The 19,336-nt window shown below is 36.7% G+C and overlaps 1 protein-coding gene across 2 annotated transcripts in view; it reads right to left on the bottom strand.

Annotated features, from left to right (window-relative positions):
• Window positions 1-16,917: 16,917 nt before the first annotated feature.
• CRISPLD1 (cysteine rich secretory protein LCCL domain containing 1) overlaps window positions 16,918-19,336 on the bottom strand; it is a 34,830-nt gene continuing 32,411 nt past the window's right edge. For both annotated transcript variants that reach the window (XM_015855807.3, XM_032442766.2), the window contains exon 15: window positions 16,918-18,508. In XM_015855807.3, the coding sequence (XP_015711293.2) occupies window positions 18,457-18,508 (52 nt within the window). In that variant the 3' untranslated portion in view covers window positions 16,918-18,456. The remainder of the gene's footprint in view (window positions 18,509-19,336) is intronic.

Raw genomic sequence — 19,336 nt, forward strand, 5'->3', positions numbered from 1 at the left:
CGGGTCTTAGTAATAGATACTGCGTGTTTTTCCCTAGAGAAACAGGTACTAACCACAGTAATCAGTAAGTATATTTCTTATTTTGCTAGGCTGCACGAGATTACATGAAAGGGTTCTTAATTATGAGTTTCATGGTGAGAGCCAACTCTACTATAATAGAAGGAATGTATGTGACAATATTATTGACCCTTCCTTCCAGAAGGTAGCGTTAAACATTTAATGTATAGCACCATGTTTGTCAAAAGCTATGGATCAGACTGAAAATTCAATGATTTTTTAGTACCTGGTTTGGTAGGATGTGCAGAGCAATAAAGCTGAACATGACTCAATGTCTGCTTAATTCTCCAATCTTAGATCTACATATGGTAAATTATAAAGTACCAAAGAGGGTACTACAGCTATTAGTTGTGTCTTATATCTATTCTATGCTAATTTACAACTCTTTTGATGAAAATTTCATTGGGATTGGAAGGCTTTGTTTGGTTTTATAGACCTGAACATAAATTATAAAATCATTTTGAGTTAAGTCTTCTAAAAGAAAAAATTTGCACTGAGGGAAGAATCAGTTTGACTGAGCACTTTTAGTGGAGCATTAAAAAAAAAAAAAATCTTTTCTTGTAAATGAACATGTTACTGACACTAAGTATTACTCCCTTAGAGCATCCTTGTATACTACTTAGTATTTTACACTCAAATAAGTAACTGCATCTCTCATGGTGCAATACATTCATCAAAACAGAACTACAGATTTTTTGCCATGATATGCATCCTGCCCATTTTTACTGCCATAGATTAAATGAGGCTGAAGTGTAGTGAGAATGAAGAAAAAAATTGGGAAAGAAAAAAGTGTAGTTTTATATAGAGAGTGATTTTCTTAATTTTACATGGGGTACATATGCATTTTAATAGAAATACTAATTTCAGCTTCACATAAAACAAAACTTCTCAGATGATGTTATCATTATGAAATGTTCTGTAAAAGCCAGAGAAGACAGACAGGGAAAAGTCTGTGCAGTCAGACGCTGCACTTCTGAGTTCTAGGTGATTGAAAAGTAAATAAAATTTATATTTGTAGTGAGTATCCTTGTGGCAGAAAAAAAATGGTGCCCCTTCAGCTGCCCAGCTCCTGACTGGAGCAGTGGGCCAGGATGGGCTGAAAGTCCCTCATCTGGACCCGGAGAAGATTTTGTTGCCCTGATAGGGGCACACTTAAACCTGTCCAAATATGCCTATGATATGTATAAGGCATATATCAATGTAGTTATTTATACTGGTGTAACTTATTAATCTTGGCTAAGATGAGCTCCCAGGGGACATTAACACTGTTCTCTGGATGGAAAGAAAGAAAAAATGAATAGCCTTCTAAAGAAGAGAAAACAAAGTTGGGATGATGCATATGATCATTTTGAGTTGATATTTAGTATTCCACCTAATATTCTCCTATTTTTCATGTTTTTATCCATTGATTGGCAGACTTGTGGCCTATATTTACAGAATATTGTATTACTTGCAATATTGTATTACTATTTTACTACTAATAATAAATAATAAAATATAACTCTTTTTAACTTAAGTTTATCGTTTTCTACATTGCCTTTACCCCTCATATCAATAAGGTTATTTTTGCTGTATATACAAATTTTGTAGTTTTGATTCTACTTTCACTGAGCCTGCAAACAATAAAATCAAAATTAAATTGGATTGCTTATGTGTCTGAATAATAAGAAAGCACTGCCTACGGCAATAGAAATAATCACATGTAATTTAAACTACTCTTCAGAAGCCTCCAAATATTGAGGATGCTAAATAAGTGGACAGAAGACTCTGTGGGTGATATTTTAAAAAATAAATAAATTAATTAAAAATGGTGGTTTAGAGAGATAGGCAGTAATGGAATGGAAAAGAAGTAAATTATTTTCCAGTATGGATTATGAGCTCTTAATTTTTTCTCAAGCAGCAGAAATTTTTGCCTTTAGGAGATGAACTGTTATTCAAATATATACATTATTATACCTGTTATTCAAATATATAGGAAAATGTTGGAAATAGGTCCGTATTAAATACAAATTGAAAGTGATTCTTGAAAAGGATCCTAAGAGCTGTTAAGAAACTGTTTCTTTCTTTATAAGGAGATTATTTTTAAATAATAGATTGAGAGCATATTGTGAGTTGTCTTTTTTCTGAAAAAATATATATCTGCATCCTGTTCTCTCACTTATGTAGAATGTAGGCTTTTTCCCTTATATTTACTTTCATCATTCATCCCTAACATTGAAGGCAAAATGAGCCAGTAGGTAAACCCAATCATCATATACCATGTAATGAATGCAAATATTTGTGATAAAGGAAGAACGCCTAATTTAATTTTTAGGACCTAATTTTACGTGCTCTCTCCTATAAAAATCAGTACTTCAGGGAAACATATCCGTGCAAAAAGAATCAAAATCAGGCACTCAGTAAGCAGATAGATAGATTTCACATCTTGATTTTTTTTTTATTTACACTTAGCCAAAAGAGGCAGTTTCTACCTATCACATTCTTCCTTTTGACTTTAAAACAGTTCTGAATTTTTCACATTTATGTGAGTGGAGGAGACAAAATTCCAGGGAACCTGCCAGACTTGAAAAGTTGAAGTATAAATTTTGTACGAACTGACAAATGAAAACAAACAAACATTGCTCAAACACAATTAGAATCACAAACTTAACAAAGCATTTGATTTGAAATAACGTTGTAATTATGTACATTGTTATAGCTTAACAAGCCTCAACCTTCCCAGAGCAAAATGAGGCCCTTAGTACTCTATATCCACAACCTGACATGCATCAGTAGGCTATATCTACATTGTACTCAGCAGTGTTTGCAACCACTGTCTTTTTGGCAGCCCAAATGCAGTCTTAGTTCAGGCTTCGTATAAATCCCATCAATTTTTTTTTTAAGGCCTTTTCTAGGAGCAGACAATGTCACAGACAGCAGGAATACAAAAATAACTCCCTTCCTTTACTCAGACTATTTTATCTGGCTGATACTATTCCTATTAAAACAGAACAAAAATGGATGGAATACATGGTGGAGGTTAGACCAGCCAGAGCATGCCGAGATGCCCTAAAGTGAATTCAACTCTTCAGATTCCAGCTGAGTTTGCCACAGGAAATACTATCTGCAGTTTTAAAAGGGCTCCAATAGAGAACAGTATTATGGACAATGGGCAAATACAATCACAAGCTTTGCAGGCCCATCCAGATTTTCATAAATATAGTATCAGATATTCTGCTTCACATTCCTAGTAAGTTGAAGGAAACCTCAGTCTTACCGACTCCATCACCTGTCTCAAAGCATTACAACCTCTTCAGGAAAACTGATGTAAGTTCCTAAAACTACTTAAGAAAGTGAAAAAGGAAAGCAGAAAAAAAGAGGTTGATCAGCTTGCTAATTACTATTTCTCTCCTCAGGAGGAAGTAAAATAACAACAATTTAACTGGTCATCAAATCCAGTAAAGAAAGGATAGTCAGAAAAAGAAAACATGGTATCTTGGTTCATATGTCCACTGAAAGACTTCAAAGACAGCAAGTCAGTTTGCAGGAAATTTAGACTGTATGGTTTATTAAGCTTTAGAAGAAAATATGCTGGGAATTATTTAAATAATGTGATGGAAAGCATCTGAGGGGAAAAATAAAAACAACAAAGCGGAACAAACAAACAAACCAAAAAAGCAAAGTAGTAAAAATAAAAGAAGTCCAAATGAGTTTAATGAAAAACTTATTGAGGGTATGGAGGCCATTGGTAACAAACATGACAAAATTTCCTGGAGTGGCTACCACCAGCAGAGGCAAAAAAAATTTTTTTTTTTTTTTTTGGCTATTCCTCAAAAAGAGAAAGCAAGACATAAATTGGGTAAAAGTATCATAAATTTCATGTTTGTTTCGCCTTTAGATTTTAAAGTCTTATTTTTACACTGATACAATTTACTTCATTGTATTTATATATATTTACTTTACTGACTGATGCAGTTTACTTCATTGTGGTTAGGAAAAAAAGAAAGATCTTTTAGTGTTTGGGAGAGAAAAAAAAATCATAAATACGAGGTTGTTCATTAGAAATCCACTATCAAGTCAGAATGTTTCAGTCTCTGTAATATTTTTCAATCTTTAAACTAGTAGAGACTTATACACATTGCTTTCCACTGTATATTTTCATTAAATGACCAAGCCCTGTCACAGGTTGCCCAGGAAGGTCATGGTGATTCCTCATTAGAGATCTTCAAAAATCAACTGTCCATACATGGCCTTGGGCCCCCTGCTCTGAGTGTCTCTGCCTGAGCAGGGGTTGTGTCAGATGGACCTACAGGGGTCCCTGTCAACCTCAGTTGTTCTGGGGTGGTGTGCAATGTGATGGGTAATAGATCTTATCAGCAGAAGACAGTATAGTTTTTCTACAGTGGTCAGATGGTTTGGTTTCAAATAAATTAATGCCAGGCCAATTGTTAACTTTTATTTACTATTTGGATAGAAAATCTTTCTGCTTAACTGAGGAAAATCAATAATCCTTAGAAGTATTAAGCTGCCTCAAGTATTAGGTTTCATGAATCAAAAAAATTCTCTGCAGCTGGAGGGAAGGAATAAGAAAAATATCAGAGACCAAAGAGAAAGGGTAGACAGGCTCCCAGCTGCAGGCTGCATTCAGGAAAACAATACTCAGAGGTAAAGTTTCTCTATATTAATGGACTGCCTCTTGGAACACATCAAATGTATAAAAGAGCCATTTTTCCCCTCCTATCACATTTTTGCTTACCCATCTCTAAACCTACCAGAAACTTTGTTCATCTTTGTATTGTAGCATGTGTACTTCCTTGCGCCTTCAGTTCTACCTGGTACTAAGGGTGACTGACATAAGCACACAGATGCTGCACCTGGCTGAGGAGGGACCTATGGAACTGGCCTACAGGCTACCTAGTCCTGTTCCACACAACATTATTTAGATAGTTGTGGAGTGATATTTTCTTCCAGGACACTCTTGCCAGGTGTTATGATGTAGTGTGAGACAACTCCTGATGATGATTATTAGTTGGAGTTTCACCTCTGTGCTGCATTTTCCTGATCTTTGTAAATTTAAGAAATAAAAATTCATCTCAGGTGTCAGGTCAACTTGCTGTGATTAATTAACATATGCAAAGAAATATTTGGCACTGTTTTCCTGTTCTGTTGTCTTGTTGAAACACAGTTATAGAGTTAAAACCAAAGAGAAGATTTGGAAATAACAGAAAGATCAATATTTGTTTGCAAAATTTTGGGAGAATTTCTGAGAAGAACAGCCATAATTAGTGAAAATCATTGGTTTGCAGTCTGTTCACAAAAATAGAAAGCTCAACAACTGTCAAACATTTTGAAATAGAAATAACGCTGTGAATATATAAAGATTTCACTTGTTGCTCTTTTTCTCCCTTATCCTTCCCCTTTCCATCACCCCTAAATATTTCCTGACAGAATGTCTGTGTGTGTGTGTATATATATGTGCACTCTGGTTGGCTATTACTGGTAAAAATTGTACAGTCAATAAAAGCTGATGGAAATGAACAGGAAAGAATATAGCTATCACATTTTGTTTCTAAAATTCAAATGTGTTCGTGATTTGGAAGGGCTATTTTCTTCCCAGAAGGATGTATTAAAATGACCAGGTTTTCAAAATGCTTCCTTCTCATCACGTCTATTGCATGAACAAGGGCCAGATTTTCCAAACAAGGTGTTCACTTATTCTGATGTTGTGTCCTTCAGTTTATAAACCTCTAGTCCAAAAATTGGGCTTTTTTTAGAAAATCTGTCCCTTATTGTACAAAATGTGATCTATTAAGAAATATGCACTGGTATCTATTCAAGAATAAAATAAAACAAAACAAAAAACACCACTGGTGACTGATTAAGGTTTCTTTTTGATTATTTGCATCAGCGGATTTTGTTCTGTCTAGTGGGAAGCAATATATGTGTACTTTGTCCTCTGTGTATTTCTGAAGCTGTGCTATATATGAGAGATTTAGATTTTTGCAGTTACATACATAATCATAGAATGTAATCTATATTACACCTAATAATAGCAGAGAGTAAACCCACACAACTAATTTAAAGAAGTTCTTGTTCAGTTTCCATAAACATTCATAAATAAATGCAGATGAAAAATCCTAGTACTCCTATGGGATCTGGGATGCTTTTGGGGCCAGGCAAAATATCACTGAGAACTGATTTAACATGAGTCTCTCATGTCTATAAAAACAAGTACCTATTAGTTTGTGTGAGATTGCTCTAAACAGCTGGCCTTTTATATTATCCATTATTTTTACTGTGCTTTGGTTAAACTCTAGCTTTGCATTCAGCCCACATAAATAACTCATGTGCTGGGGCTCTGCAGGAGTTTCTAAAAGAGCTCCACTCTCACCAACAAAGAAAAATAATGACAGTAAAATTGTTTCATTGTGAAGAGTAGAGTTTCTATCCCATCCATACAGCAAATTCAATTATCTTCTGATTTGTTTCCCAAAATTCTCATCCTAGAAGAGGTACACCCTATTGTTTAACCAGGTAATGCTTATTTCATTAGTAGTAAATCCTTAAAAATACCAACACTTTAAAGAGGACCTTCCTGCGTTACCATTTTCTGTTGTTGGTCAGAAAAATGAGCCTGGGAATGGAAAGTTATGCATGCTCTGTTTTCTAAGTTTATGGAGGTGACAGACTATGAATCCAAATTAATGTCCTTTGAAGAAACTTTGTCAATGTTTATTTTTCAGTTTGCTTTTGAAGAATGTAGACTACACAATCAGCTTGTGTAAATTAGCAAATATCCCTTGAAGTCAAGCGAGCTGGTCTGATTGACACCAGCTGAAAATCTGGCTTGAGTTTTTAAAAATCACTGTGATTAAATGCTGTTGTTATTTTTCTTGAGTAATATGTTTGCCAGAGTTGAAAATGAAGCACAATTTCAGTGACAGATAGAAAACTTTCAGCTAGGCATCTTGAAAGCAGCTAGGAGTTGCTTCTACATGACAGTAAAACTAGATCTCATTTTTCTAAAGGCTTGTCCCTTAAACCAAGAATCATAGAATCATAGAATCATAGCGTTGCTTGCATTGGAAGGGATCATCTAGATGTAGTCATCAGCTATAGGCAGGGACACCTCCCACTAGGCCAGGTTGACCAAAGCCTGGTGTTGTATGCTTCCAGGGAGAGAGCAGCCACAACCATGCTCAGCAACTCATTCCAGTGTCTCACTGCCCTCACAGTATAGAATTTCTTCCTAGTGTATAGTCTAAACCAACCCTTTTCAAGTTTAAAATAGTTTCCCCTTGTTGTATTGCTACATGCCCTTATAAAAACTTCCTCCCCAGCTCTCTTGTAGTCTCCCTTCAGGTACTGGAAGGCTGCTGTAATGCATCCCCAGCATCTATACTTGTCTAGGCTGAGGTGCCACAACTCTCTCAGCCTGTCCTCACAGGATGGTTGCTCCAGCCCCCTGATCATCTTAGTGGCCCTACTCTGGACCCGCTCCAACAGCTTGATGTTCTTCTTGTGTTGGGGGCCCCAGGACTGGACACACTACTCCAGGTGGGGTCTCACAAGAGCAAAGTAGTGGGACAGAATCACCTCCCTCAACCTGTTGGTCACACTTCTATCCATGCAACCCAGGATAAAGTTGGCCTTCTAGGCTGCAAGTGCACACCACTGGTTCATGTTGAGTCTTTCATCAAACAAATCCTTTTCCTCAGGGCTGCTCTCAAACCATTTTCTGCCTAACTTGTATTTCTGTTTGGGATTTCCCCAGGACTTTGCATCTGGCCTTGTTGAACCTCATGAGGTTGGCATGGGCTCACCTCTCAAGCTTGTCCAGTTTCTTCTGGATCCCTTCCCTCTAGCACGTCAACTGCACCACACAGCTTGGTGTCAACTGCAAACTTGCTGAGAATGTACTCAATCCCACTGACAGCGTCACCTTCAAAGATGTAAAACAACACTATTCCCAGCACAATTTCCAGTGCAAGGACACTCATCAATGGTCTCCACTTGAACATTGAGTTGTTGACCACTACTCTCGGAGTGTGACCATCTAGCTAATTTCTTATCCAACAAGAGGTCTATCCATTGAATCCAGTTTTATTTAATTTGGCAAGAAGAAACCCTGCTCGTTATACCAGGGCATTTCTGCTAGTAGAAAGAGATCAAGGGAGATTTTGGCTGTGTTAAGCACAGAGACTGACTGCGATATTTGGAGAATATCCTGTACAGGGAGGCAGTGAATTAGTTCCCCTGTCCGCTCTGTTCCTTTGGGCAAAGTAAATTCAGCCTTGTCTGGAAGATGTGTTTGTGCCTTAGTCTAATAATATTATTCACAGAAGCAGAAGGTACAGGTTTAGTATGGTTGCTATGTTAAAAAAGATGGTATCCAGAGGGCAGTACATAGCACCTCAAGAAAAAGGTGTGGTGATAGCACAATCAAGAAAATGCATATAGCAGAAAGAATGGAACAAAACTGAGAAAACTAAGCCTGCTTTTATGATTATAATCAGTCCTGCTCAGTTTGTTCAAGGTAAAATGAGAGGCACTCGTATGTTAAAGAGAAACAAATGGTTTGCTTCCAAAATAAGTATTTTGAATAATTTGTATACCTCTTTGTTATTTTTATTTTTTTTTTCCTGAAAGAATCTCCCATTGTGTTGAATGATCTATAATTCATGCCACTTCCTGAAACATTCCTAACCCTGAATGCTTTACTTCCTCTGTTCCACACAGAGCTGTTCCAGGGAAATCAGACAAAGAATATCTTCTTACATCAGTTCATTCATCATATTCAAATCTCTTTGTTTGTGGAGCTAATGTAGGAAGGATTTGCATCTTGCAGAGTATTATCTCATCTCATTGTATTGCAGATGGCATCACAATTTTACATTAAATCCTCTGAGTGGAGCCTTCTTCTGATGTACACTGACATGAATAAACTGACAGAGTACTTTAGGTCTGGAGAGGTCCACCAGTAATAATGAGACTGAATTACATCCATCTAAATAAGCAAAACTGGTTATCACATTCAGCAGACTGCTTCATTTTGTAGGGACATGTTCTCAGGTGGGGTTTTTGGGTTCCTGACAGTGGAAACTGGAGACACTGTTTAGATCTAGATGAAGGACACAGGCATATATCTTGGAGAGTCAGACTATTAAAATGAAATCTTTATTTCTGGAGAGAAGCCTGGAAATAAGATGGTAGCATAACATAAGGAATCTTGTTTGGCACTGCAGATATGAGCTGCCTCCACTTACAGAACGAGAAACACTCCTATTCATCCCTTCATGAAACTTCTGAAACAGTAGCCACTGTGTCTTGGTTTCAGCTAGGACAGAATTCATTTTCTTCATTGTGTTTGGTGTGATGTTATATTTTGGCTTTAGGACAAAAATAATGTCAATAACACAGTAACAGTTTCAGTTTCTCAACTTCTCATACCGATCTTCCAGCTAGGGGCTGCAGGGCACAAGGATTTGAGAGGGGGAAGAACTGGGACAGCTGATCCAAACCAGCCAAAAGGATATTTCATACCATACAACACCATAAAACCGAGGGGAGTTGACCAGAGGGATAGGAGCTGCTCAGGGATTGGATGGAGATTGTTTGGCAGGTGGTGAGCAATTCTGTTGTACTTCACTTGTTTTGTGTAAATATACATACTTACATATAATTATCATTAATGTTATTTCTCCCTTCCTTCTCAATCTTAGTAAATTGTTTTTAGTTTTTTTTTTCAACCTATGAGTTATACCATTTTTTTAAATTTTTTTTTTTCCCCCATTTACTCTCCCATCCCACTCGAAGTGAAGGGAGTGAGCAAAAGACTGTGTGGCGTTTAGCTGCTTGCTGGCTTAAGTCACAACACACTGAGCAGATTACTTGCAGACTGGTAGGAAGCCCTAGAGGCAAGGCATAAAGAGGGCACCTCCTGTCAGTAGATCAAAGCTGTTTCCCTTAGAATCATCACAGAGAAGCTAGCATATTGTAATCTGGATAAGCAGGCACTGAGATGTATTCAAAACTGGTTGAATGAGCAGGCCCAGATCGTGGTGATCTGTAGCATAAAGTGCAGTAGGAGGCCAGCAAACAGAGGTCAATACTGAGTCCAAACATGTTTAACATCTCCACTAATCACTTGGATGATGGGGTAGAATGCATCCTCAGCAAGTTTGCTTATGACGTACATAGGACTGTGAGGATTGGCAGATACACTAGAGGGCTCTGATGCCATACAGAGGGAAGTGAGCTGATCAGAACTTCATGAAGTTCAACAAGAAGAAGTGCAAAATCCAGTACCTGGGGAGGAACGACTCCAGACACCTGTACATGCTGGGGAAAACCTTGTTGGAATGCAGCTCTGTGGAAAAGAACCTGGTAGCTCAGATCAACACCAATTTGAATGTAAGCTAGTAATGTGCTCTTGCCATAAAGGCAGCTAATGATATTCTGGGTTCCATTAGGAAGAAGAGTATTGTCAACAGGTTGAGTGAGGTGATTCTTTCCCTCTATTCAGCACCATTGAAGACACTGTTGGAGTACTGTGTCCAGTTCTGGGCTTCCCAGTACAAGAGACCTGTTTTAGAGTCTCCTCCTTGGAGACATTCAAAAGTCACCTGAATATGGGCCTGGGAACCCTACTCTGTGTGTCCCTCCCTGAGCAGCTGTTAGACCAGATGACCTCCAGAAGTCCTTTCCAACCTTAACCACTGCATAATTCTGTGATCATCTACAACTTGAATGTCCCAATGAAATTGATTAGCTACCTTTTTATAAAATTATCTCATTAAAACATCTGGTAGTGAGACAAGACATTCAGAATAGGTCGTGCTGATCCTTCTTTGACAAGATCACTTGAAATACTGGCATAGGTAAAATTTTATGAATCTCTAATCATCTGATGAACACATAGCTTCTTTCAGAAATATTCTTATAGCTTAGAAAAGCAGAGCTCTTTATATTCCAGTTTTGGAGGAGCATTACAGGCAACTATGAGATTATTCTGTTCACTGATTTACATCAGTTTGACTGAAAAGATAATCCAAACTTTCATTTATCAAATTTTGAGCATTTTTTTCTAACAATAAACAGCTTGACTGCTGCCTAATATGGTTTGCTAAACTCCATAGAGAACAAAAACTCTCTGTTGTCAGTCTTGCCCCTGTGCTGAAGATGCCTTTGTTACCATGCTTCCTCATACATGCTCATGTTCCTCCCTTCCTCCCTCTCTCTCCTCTCTGATTTCACATGAACATTTCCAGAGACAGATCCCTGCAAGGAGTCTGCCATCCCTTTCACCCTGCTGTGCAGTGCAGTGCAGTATCACCACAGATATCCTCTCAAGATTTTCTCTTTCTTTATAACTCCTACCTTTTACTAGGAAGGAAATGAGGAATTTATGCCTTGCTGAGGCTCAAAGCAGGTAGGTTAGGTGGGAGGAAAGATGCGACTACTGTTTCACAGTCACTTCTGTCACTAGGCATGAGTCGTGAGAGTTGGGTCACAACTTCAACTGTGCAGATACTTTCAGTAACTTCAGGGTCAGAACGAGAAGTTGTACTGCATAACAAGTATTCCAGCTAACACATACCATTTTGTCAGTAACTGAAAAGAAAGAATCTATATCCCTAACATCAGCTTTTAAGGGACATAGACTTTATTCTCTGTGAGCAGATAATCTTTCTTGCACTATGAGGCTACTCCTCATATTACTGTACCCTTTCTAACTTTTTACCAATGTGTATTTTTCCATATTCTCTAAGGCCTCCGGTGTTCCAGCCTTTAGGTGCAAAGTAGTCTCACTTTTCTTATTGTAGCCCAATTCTGTGACAGATTATGGATGTTATTTAGTATATTTTAAAGAATGTTGAGTACTTTGCCTGTGCTTTTGGTTAGCACTAAACAAGAAGCTGGGTTGAATGCTCTGCCTTCTAGGGAATCAGCCATGACTCCCTAGAAAATGAAGTTTTTGGCTTTGTCTTTGAAGTTGCTGGAGAAGAAGCTTCCAAATATAAATTAATGTTAGTGGCAAGCTAAAAATGACTATATCTGCAGAATTTGCATATCCCTGGATACATCTGATATAACATGCAGAAGGGCAGGTATTTATTAGTTGCCCACCAAACCTTCTGTGCACTTATTCCTTTATTTTGCAAATACAGACTGATACTCTGTAATTCTTGCTGGATAAGAGTGTGGAGCTCAGAGATTTCCACAAAACTATTCTTCATTTCAGTTATAGCCATGCCAGAGTAGGACTATTACCTCCACTATAGCAAGCACTAAATCAACTCATACAATGTACTTCTTTGTGTATGGAACTGGGATAAATCCAAAATCTGAGACTAAGTCCTTTTGCATAAAACGATTGCTCTGTTTCTGTGCTTAGCACAGCCTGCAGCCCAAAGGTCGTTCTGATACAACAAAAGAATTGCTTATTCAGAAGACACGATCTTTCAATAAGAATAAAGAAAACCACCCACCACCAACAAGAAACAGATGGATTTTAACAGATAAATAAGGAATGGAGATTGAACTGACTACAGGAGATTTACTTAGCAACTGTTTCCAATTTGTGTTTGGGATGTACAGTAGCAGTAATTTATGACAAGTCGAAGCCAAGCTTGCTATTTACATTGCATATAAAGAAGCCTAAGTGAATAATTAAGCAACTGAAGTACTTGCTTTTCAAACATGGGGTTAAGTTTCAGAGATTTGGTACCTCTTAGCACTTTTTTGTTTCTTGAGAATAATAAAAATAATTTACATTACAACAAATCCAGTGGAGTCTCTCAGAGTTTGGAAGTAATTGCACATAGATGCAAGAGAAAATCTAATACGAGTTCTTGCATTTATTCTAAGCTGATACTCCTAATATGGATACTGTCTTCATAAACAACATTCACACAGAATTATCAGCAAACACACCAAATGAAGTTTGTTAAAAGTCATCTAAAAGTCAATGCATGCCTTACGTGCAACAAAATTTCAGAATTAATTTTAATATCTCTGGTGTTTGATACAGCAATTTCTGCTCAGCTGTGACGGCTTTCTGTACATCTTACTAAACACTCAGCGTTTTTACTTCCTTATAATGCCTACACTTTAAATGAAATCATTGGATTTTAAAGCCCAAGTGTTTTTGGTACTGAAGATTGAAGAATTTGGCCTGTAAAGAAACGGAGTACTGCAAATTTATTGTAGTTGTTTGACCAGTGTGTCTCAGTTCTTAACCAACAATTTCACTGCTAGCCCTCAGACATTCACACCATTGTTAAAGAAGACAAAACCAATACTGGATAAATCACCAGGGGCAGATACTGAATTGAGCAACTAGGGTAATTACTGCAGAAATCAGTGTGACTAGGAAGACATGGAGCATCACGACTGGCTACTTTGTTCTCTTGTTCTTGACTTTCTTCCCTTGGTTTCTCATATTTTACTGTACCTTATTATAACAGCTGATCTTTCAGGTACTGCTAGTTTCTGAATGTTTAAGGCCTATTACTAGCTCTCTGTGCAAAAAACTGTTATGGTTTTCTGATTTGGACATCTGTCTCCCAGCAACCAGGCTAAGATGAACAAGACATTTAAGATGGATCATTCATCAGCTGATGGCAAATTTCAGGTGTTGCATTATCATCCTGTGTTAACATGGAGCAGGAATCACATTGGATTGTATTGTCACAGTACATGGCAAGGACCTCTGATTTTATAAAAATAATGCCAATAATGTCAATAGGGACCATATTTAGAATATCAGTTTAATTAGTTATTTGTGACAGTAAAGACAGGCAAGAGCTGAGGCTGACGGCATGGTTACTTTTCCCATAAGCTCAATTTATGTCTTTATAAAATCTTATGCAAATTTCTTAATACTAAACTGTGCTCTCATCTGTACATCTAAAGCCCTGTAAGATGCATCTTATACAGTGAGTGAAAGAAAACTCTCCCGGCTCTTCATTCCTTGTTTAATTCCCTAGAGTTTCACAGATGCTATAAAAGGCCTTAAAATAGAAAGTGTGACAGTAAAGCATTTCATATGGTATTTATATAAATTTCCAAAGAGAATATTGAACTGTATGAATAATTTTTGTCACTTCAAAATATTTACATTTCTAAATCTGACCCTTTGTATTACTGCAGAAATTGCAGGAAATAAACCTTCCGTTGTGTATTCACAGGAAGCTGGCTTATCTGAGCTTTGAGCCAAATTCAAAACACACTTCAAAAGCAACTGCCACATAAAACATACTGTATATGTGAGTAACTTGGTTATATCTCTGCTATATGGAATGATGTGCCATGCATTTTTTCTAAGAATAAGCATCAATACAAGAAAAAAAAAGAAAAAAAGAAAAAAAAAAAAGAAGAAGAAGAAGAAAGAAGGTATTATTCTTCTTTTATCATTGTTATTATTTATTGTTTCCTGATAATCCATACAAAGCTGACAGTTGGGTATTTACATAAAATTTGAGATTGGGTACCTCATCAGTTAAAAACCCACAAACTTACTTACATACAAATTATCCTAACCCACGTTTCAGGCTTAGTTCCAAAAATGCCTTATGCATAATTTTTAGATCATATTGTCCCCTACATGGAAATGAGACACAGAGAAGTCTGTAAACTCTTGTGTATATTTCAGTATTCATGAAGTTTAAGAACTGCTTCTCCCCATCCTTAGTTTATGTCTGCAGTCTGCTGGCATGAATATGGGTCCTAAGTTCCCTAAAACTAAAATATTCTCAAACACTTATCAGAGTGGTGAGACTCAAATGACTTGTGTCTGATGACTTTGCTATCATTAGAATTGCTGTTTAGTCATAAAATTAACCACTACATCTGTAAGCAATGCAGCATAGCAGAGAGACCACAGATGATACACACTGCTTCATCAGGCAGGAAAACTATACTCGACGAATGCTTGATCCCTCTCCAAATGACTCATATGGCTTTCTTTTGAAAAGATTGCAAGTTGTAAGGGGAAATTCTGCAGGACTGTGGGACAAGTTTCATAGTCATCTTCCTTGCTTCAAATACGCTTTTAAGGGCCTAATGCATTTACTGGGTTTACATTTCTTATTATTTTAACCCTTTCAAATTCATAAATAGCAGATATCAGTGTACTGTAACAGGTTGGGTTTTTAGGTGGAGAGTGGTTTATTTATTTTGGAACAGGATTGTTATGGTTCAGTGTTAATTACACTTGGTAGCTATTAGCTGATATTTTCTGTGAGGAAGCTACAATTTATGAACAGCATGAATTCAGCTCTCTTCTTGTTTATGCTTTTTATTGTTTTAAATTTCATACCATCATTTTATAACTTTTTTATTAACCAAGCAGTTCTTCAGAATTTGAAAGCTTACTTCTATATTTTTTTGATTATGCTGTAACCTGCTCTCAGTATGGCTGGTTACTCATTCAAACTAGTCCTAGCCATCTGGCATGTAGTTGCTTAGTTGCAACTCTACAACCCTTTGCAAACTGATACTTCTCTCATTTATGACAGTTCTCAAGAAGTTAGCAGAGGATTTCTACTTTAATAGGTTAGAGTCAATGTGTGTGGAAAAGCAACCAGGCTTCCAAATTTGTGCAAGAGGCACAAGGAGAGTTACTTCCCTTTCTTCTTTCAACAGTGTTGGAGAGCTGCTCCTAGTAACTCTTTAGATACACCAGAGGTTGCCCTCGATTTTTTTTTCCCCTCAAAACACTTTGTTGCTACTTTGCCATGGATCCATCCCTTGCACAGGAACTCCGAGAAAAGATAGATTGGACTTCAAAGGGGAGAGAAAGGACAGAAAGCAGACTTGCAGAACACAAAAAGACATCACAAACAGAAAATAAAAAGAGTTCAAGAAAACAAATATAGGAAAAAGACAGAAATTTGGTGTGGTAGCTGCGTTTCCATCTAGAACCCCCTTCACACAAGTAGTGAAAGGAAGGAAGGAAAGTGTGGTTATGACTGAAGGTTTGACTGGGGAGTCCTTCCCTCTACCCTGGGCTCTGCTCTGTCCAAAGAGAGGAATGCTATGTGCCTGGTCAAAGAGCAGGGAGCTGGTTCACCACCAAGTCTCTGCAGCACTGGTCACTCATGTCAACAAGTTTGCTGCTGGGCTGTAAAGCCCAGCTCCAGGAAAGTATTCTGTCTGTGAGGGCACCCTGTTTTCTTTCCCACAGTGTAGTGGGAAAATACCAACAGGTCTGCTTCACCTAAATTTCAGAAATCACTTTATTCCATTTTATGTTCTGATAACCTTAACTGTTGTTATTGTTTAAAGAATGGTGGTGCGAATCTGTCCCAAGCCTTTGAGTGACTTGGTGCCCCATCACAGTCAAAGTCTACTTGCACTGTGGTATCATTTCTGATCAGTGGTTAGTGACATGACTGCACAATCTACATAAAGCTTCTTCCGATGTATCCTCCTCTGCCAACACAATTTGTCTCCCTCATCAGTTAAACAGATTTCCCAACTAGAACTTTCTAGGAACATTTCTCACCAGAAGCATTTACCAGAAGAGCAAAGGGCTGGATTGAGGTAGAAAAAGGTGGAAGGTGTTTTTTTGTTTGCTTGTTTGTTTTTATAATGTTGGCTTTCTGATGCAGTTCCTCTTTACAATATCAAAACAATTTGCTCCCAAATACCCTGGATAAACTTGAAAAATGACTGCAAGACTTGCTCAGAGAACTCCCAATGTAATTAATAGAAGCTGTGTGCCTACGTTGCCTCCACAGCTTTTGAAATTTTGGGCTGTGTCTACTGCCTGGTTGTACAACTTGCAACAATTTGCTGAAGAGAAGAAGGAAACTTTGTGTGGCTGCTGATTTTTCTTCTCAAGGCAGAAACAGTTGAACAATAAAGGCCATCAGATGAGTTCTAAGTAAATAATTTTTATTCAAAACAGATTAAAAAACCCAACCTAACAAAGCTCATCTAACTACATGAGGTAGTACATGTAGCAAAACAGAAGGCGGAATATAATATTCTGAAGTATGAAGAATATGAATCAGTTTACAAGTTGAAAGGAAATAAATTCAACAACAGAAACAAAAAAAACCAAAAAACAAAAAAAAAACCCAAAAATAAACTTTAACAGCTTTTCAGTCTTAAAGCACAATACACTTTTCATAGAAAGAAACATAGTATCACCATTACATGTTCTTCATATACCATAATATGGTAAAATTAATGCACAAGGCTGTTCACCAGCAACGTATTTCAAAAAATTGGTGAAGCAACAAATGGCCACAGGGCTCCGCATCACTACACTTCCTGGCCTGCAGGAATATTTGCCAGGTCATGAGGAATAAGGCTGCTATTTTCTTAAAATTTACCCTCATGATGTTGTATAGTGTACGGATACCATGTACAGCTTAAGCCCTTAAGCTTGCAAATAACTATGAACGTGTACAATTCTATGGTGTCTTTTTTTCTGAAACCCAATTTAGGTAAATGGAATGAGTCATATGGTAAAATAAAGTGTATGTATGCAGAACTGCACTGCAGATCTGATGGTTTATGGCTTAATTTATAGTAACACCACTTCTGAATATGAAAATTTACTTTCGGACTAAGATCCTTCAAGATTTTATACATCTCACTCTATCTGCCATTATAAGGTAAGAGAATATATGTGAAGGATCCGGCCATAGTGAATCAGCACCTTGAACTAAAGAGCTTAGCAGCATTCAATAAACACTGTATTTATAAATGTATTTAAGAAATAGCAAATATGAATGGCCCTCTCTTGTAGAAATGTTTGTTTAGTGGAAAACATACTAACATGTTATCTCTAAAGTACTTCACTGTACTTTCTATTTTATTTAAAAATTGTATTTGAGCTTGTCATGATTTGTGTGACAACTGAAAAACAGACTAGCTCTTCATTTTTACTTGCATGGCTAATGCTACTGCAAATCATCAGAAAGTTATATATATTTTTATTTTACTTTAAGGCATGATTTTTATACTGAATTATTGGGATGGCTTCTTTTATATACATTAGAAATAAAAACTCAGGCCTCCCTATTTTTAAGTTTACTGTTAGTGGCATATATAAAGCACCATACAATAATATATTCAGATGAAGAAAACACAGAACATTTATGAGCACTGAATTAGCTGTCTAGGAGTAACTGCTAAGAAAATATAGCAATATTTAACACAGGATTCAAAATACAGTTATTTTTCAATACAGATTTTCAAATGGATACTTCTCCCATGTTTAAAGATTTTTTTTCATTAAAATTTATACGTAATTTAAGGTTTTTTGGTGGGAAGCAGTGTATATCTTCTGTACAAGAATGTTACAGCTTTATACAAATTTTAGCAATGATAAGAAATGGTCTTTAGTATTCTCCTCCAAGTGCTGTGGTTTCACTTGCCTGCTTTATAGTCTACTTGCTTGATTCAAACGACAGCAAATACTCTGAATGCCTTGCTTCCTGGAGGATTCTGTAAACTGAGAAATCAAAACAAAAACAAAAACAAAAACGCTGCTGTTATTTTTAAGATTATGGCACTTCTTCTATGATGACAACTATTCTGAATTGTTAAATACAGTTCTAGATTTCTGCAACTCTTCCTATAATCACTCATAACTTAATATCTTGTGTTTTGGTTTTTTTTTCTTCCAAAAAATTTATTAGGAAAAAATCATAATGTATGAATTTCAAGTAATCCTTGAATTTTCTTTGTAATGAGGGATTCTGGTTTAAAGAATAAAGCTCTAATGAAGCAAAATACTAAAGAACAGTTTATGGGAACCAGCAAATCATACACCTTATGTTGACTATTTAAAGAACTACACTCAGATATAACTTGCAGATCCAAGAGAGCACTTTCCTCGTTGATTGTTTATACTCTAAAGGATGGATTGCTAAACAGAATTCATATTTTAAAAAAGCAAAGGAAATATATATAAAGTACCGATAGCCTTCTGAACAGATTAAATACTGGCTTCAAAAGAAACAACAACATAAACAATGAAATTTTGTTGGAATAAATATTTTTGTAAGGAGAACTGAAATAACTCATCATATTTAATGGTCTAATGCTTTTCCCTTTTGCAAAACCTATTTGAGGCACATCTGAGAAAGAAAGGGAAATGAAGTGAATATAAAAAAAAAGGAGTAATGAAATATGTTGTCTCCACTGGTACTGCAATCTTCACTACAGTTCTTCAGTGTCACAAAAAAAAAAAATAAAATCATGACAATCGTCTCCAAAACATCGACCAAGATGGCAAAGTACAAATAATGATTAAATCTGCAACACTTTTTCTATCTAC

Source organism: Coturnix japonica, chromosome 2 (genome assembly GCF_054131305.1).
Source record: "Coturnix japonica strain WE chromosome 2, WE-NBRP24, whole genome shotgun sequence".
NCBI classification, from domain to species: Eukaryota; Metazoa; Chordata; class Aves; order Galliformes; family Phasianidae; genus Coturnix; species Coturnix japonica.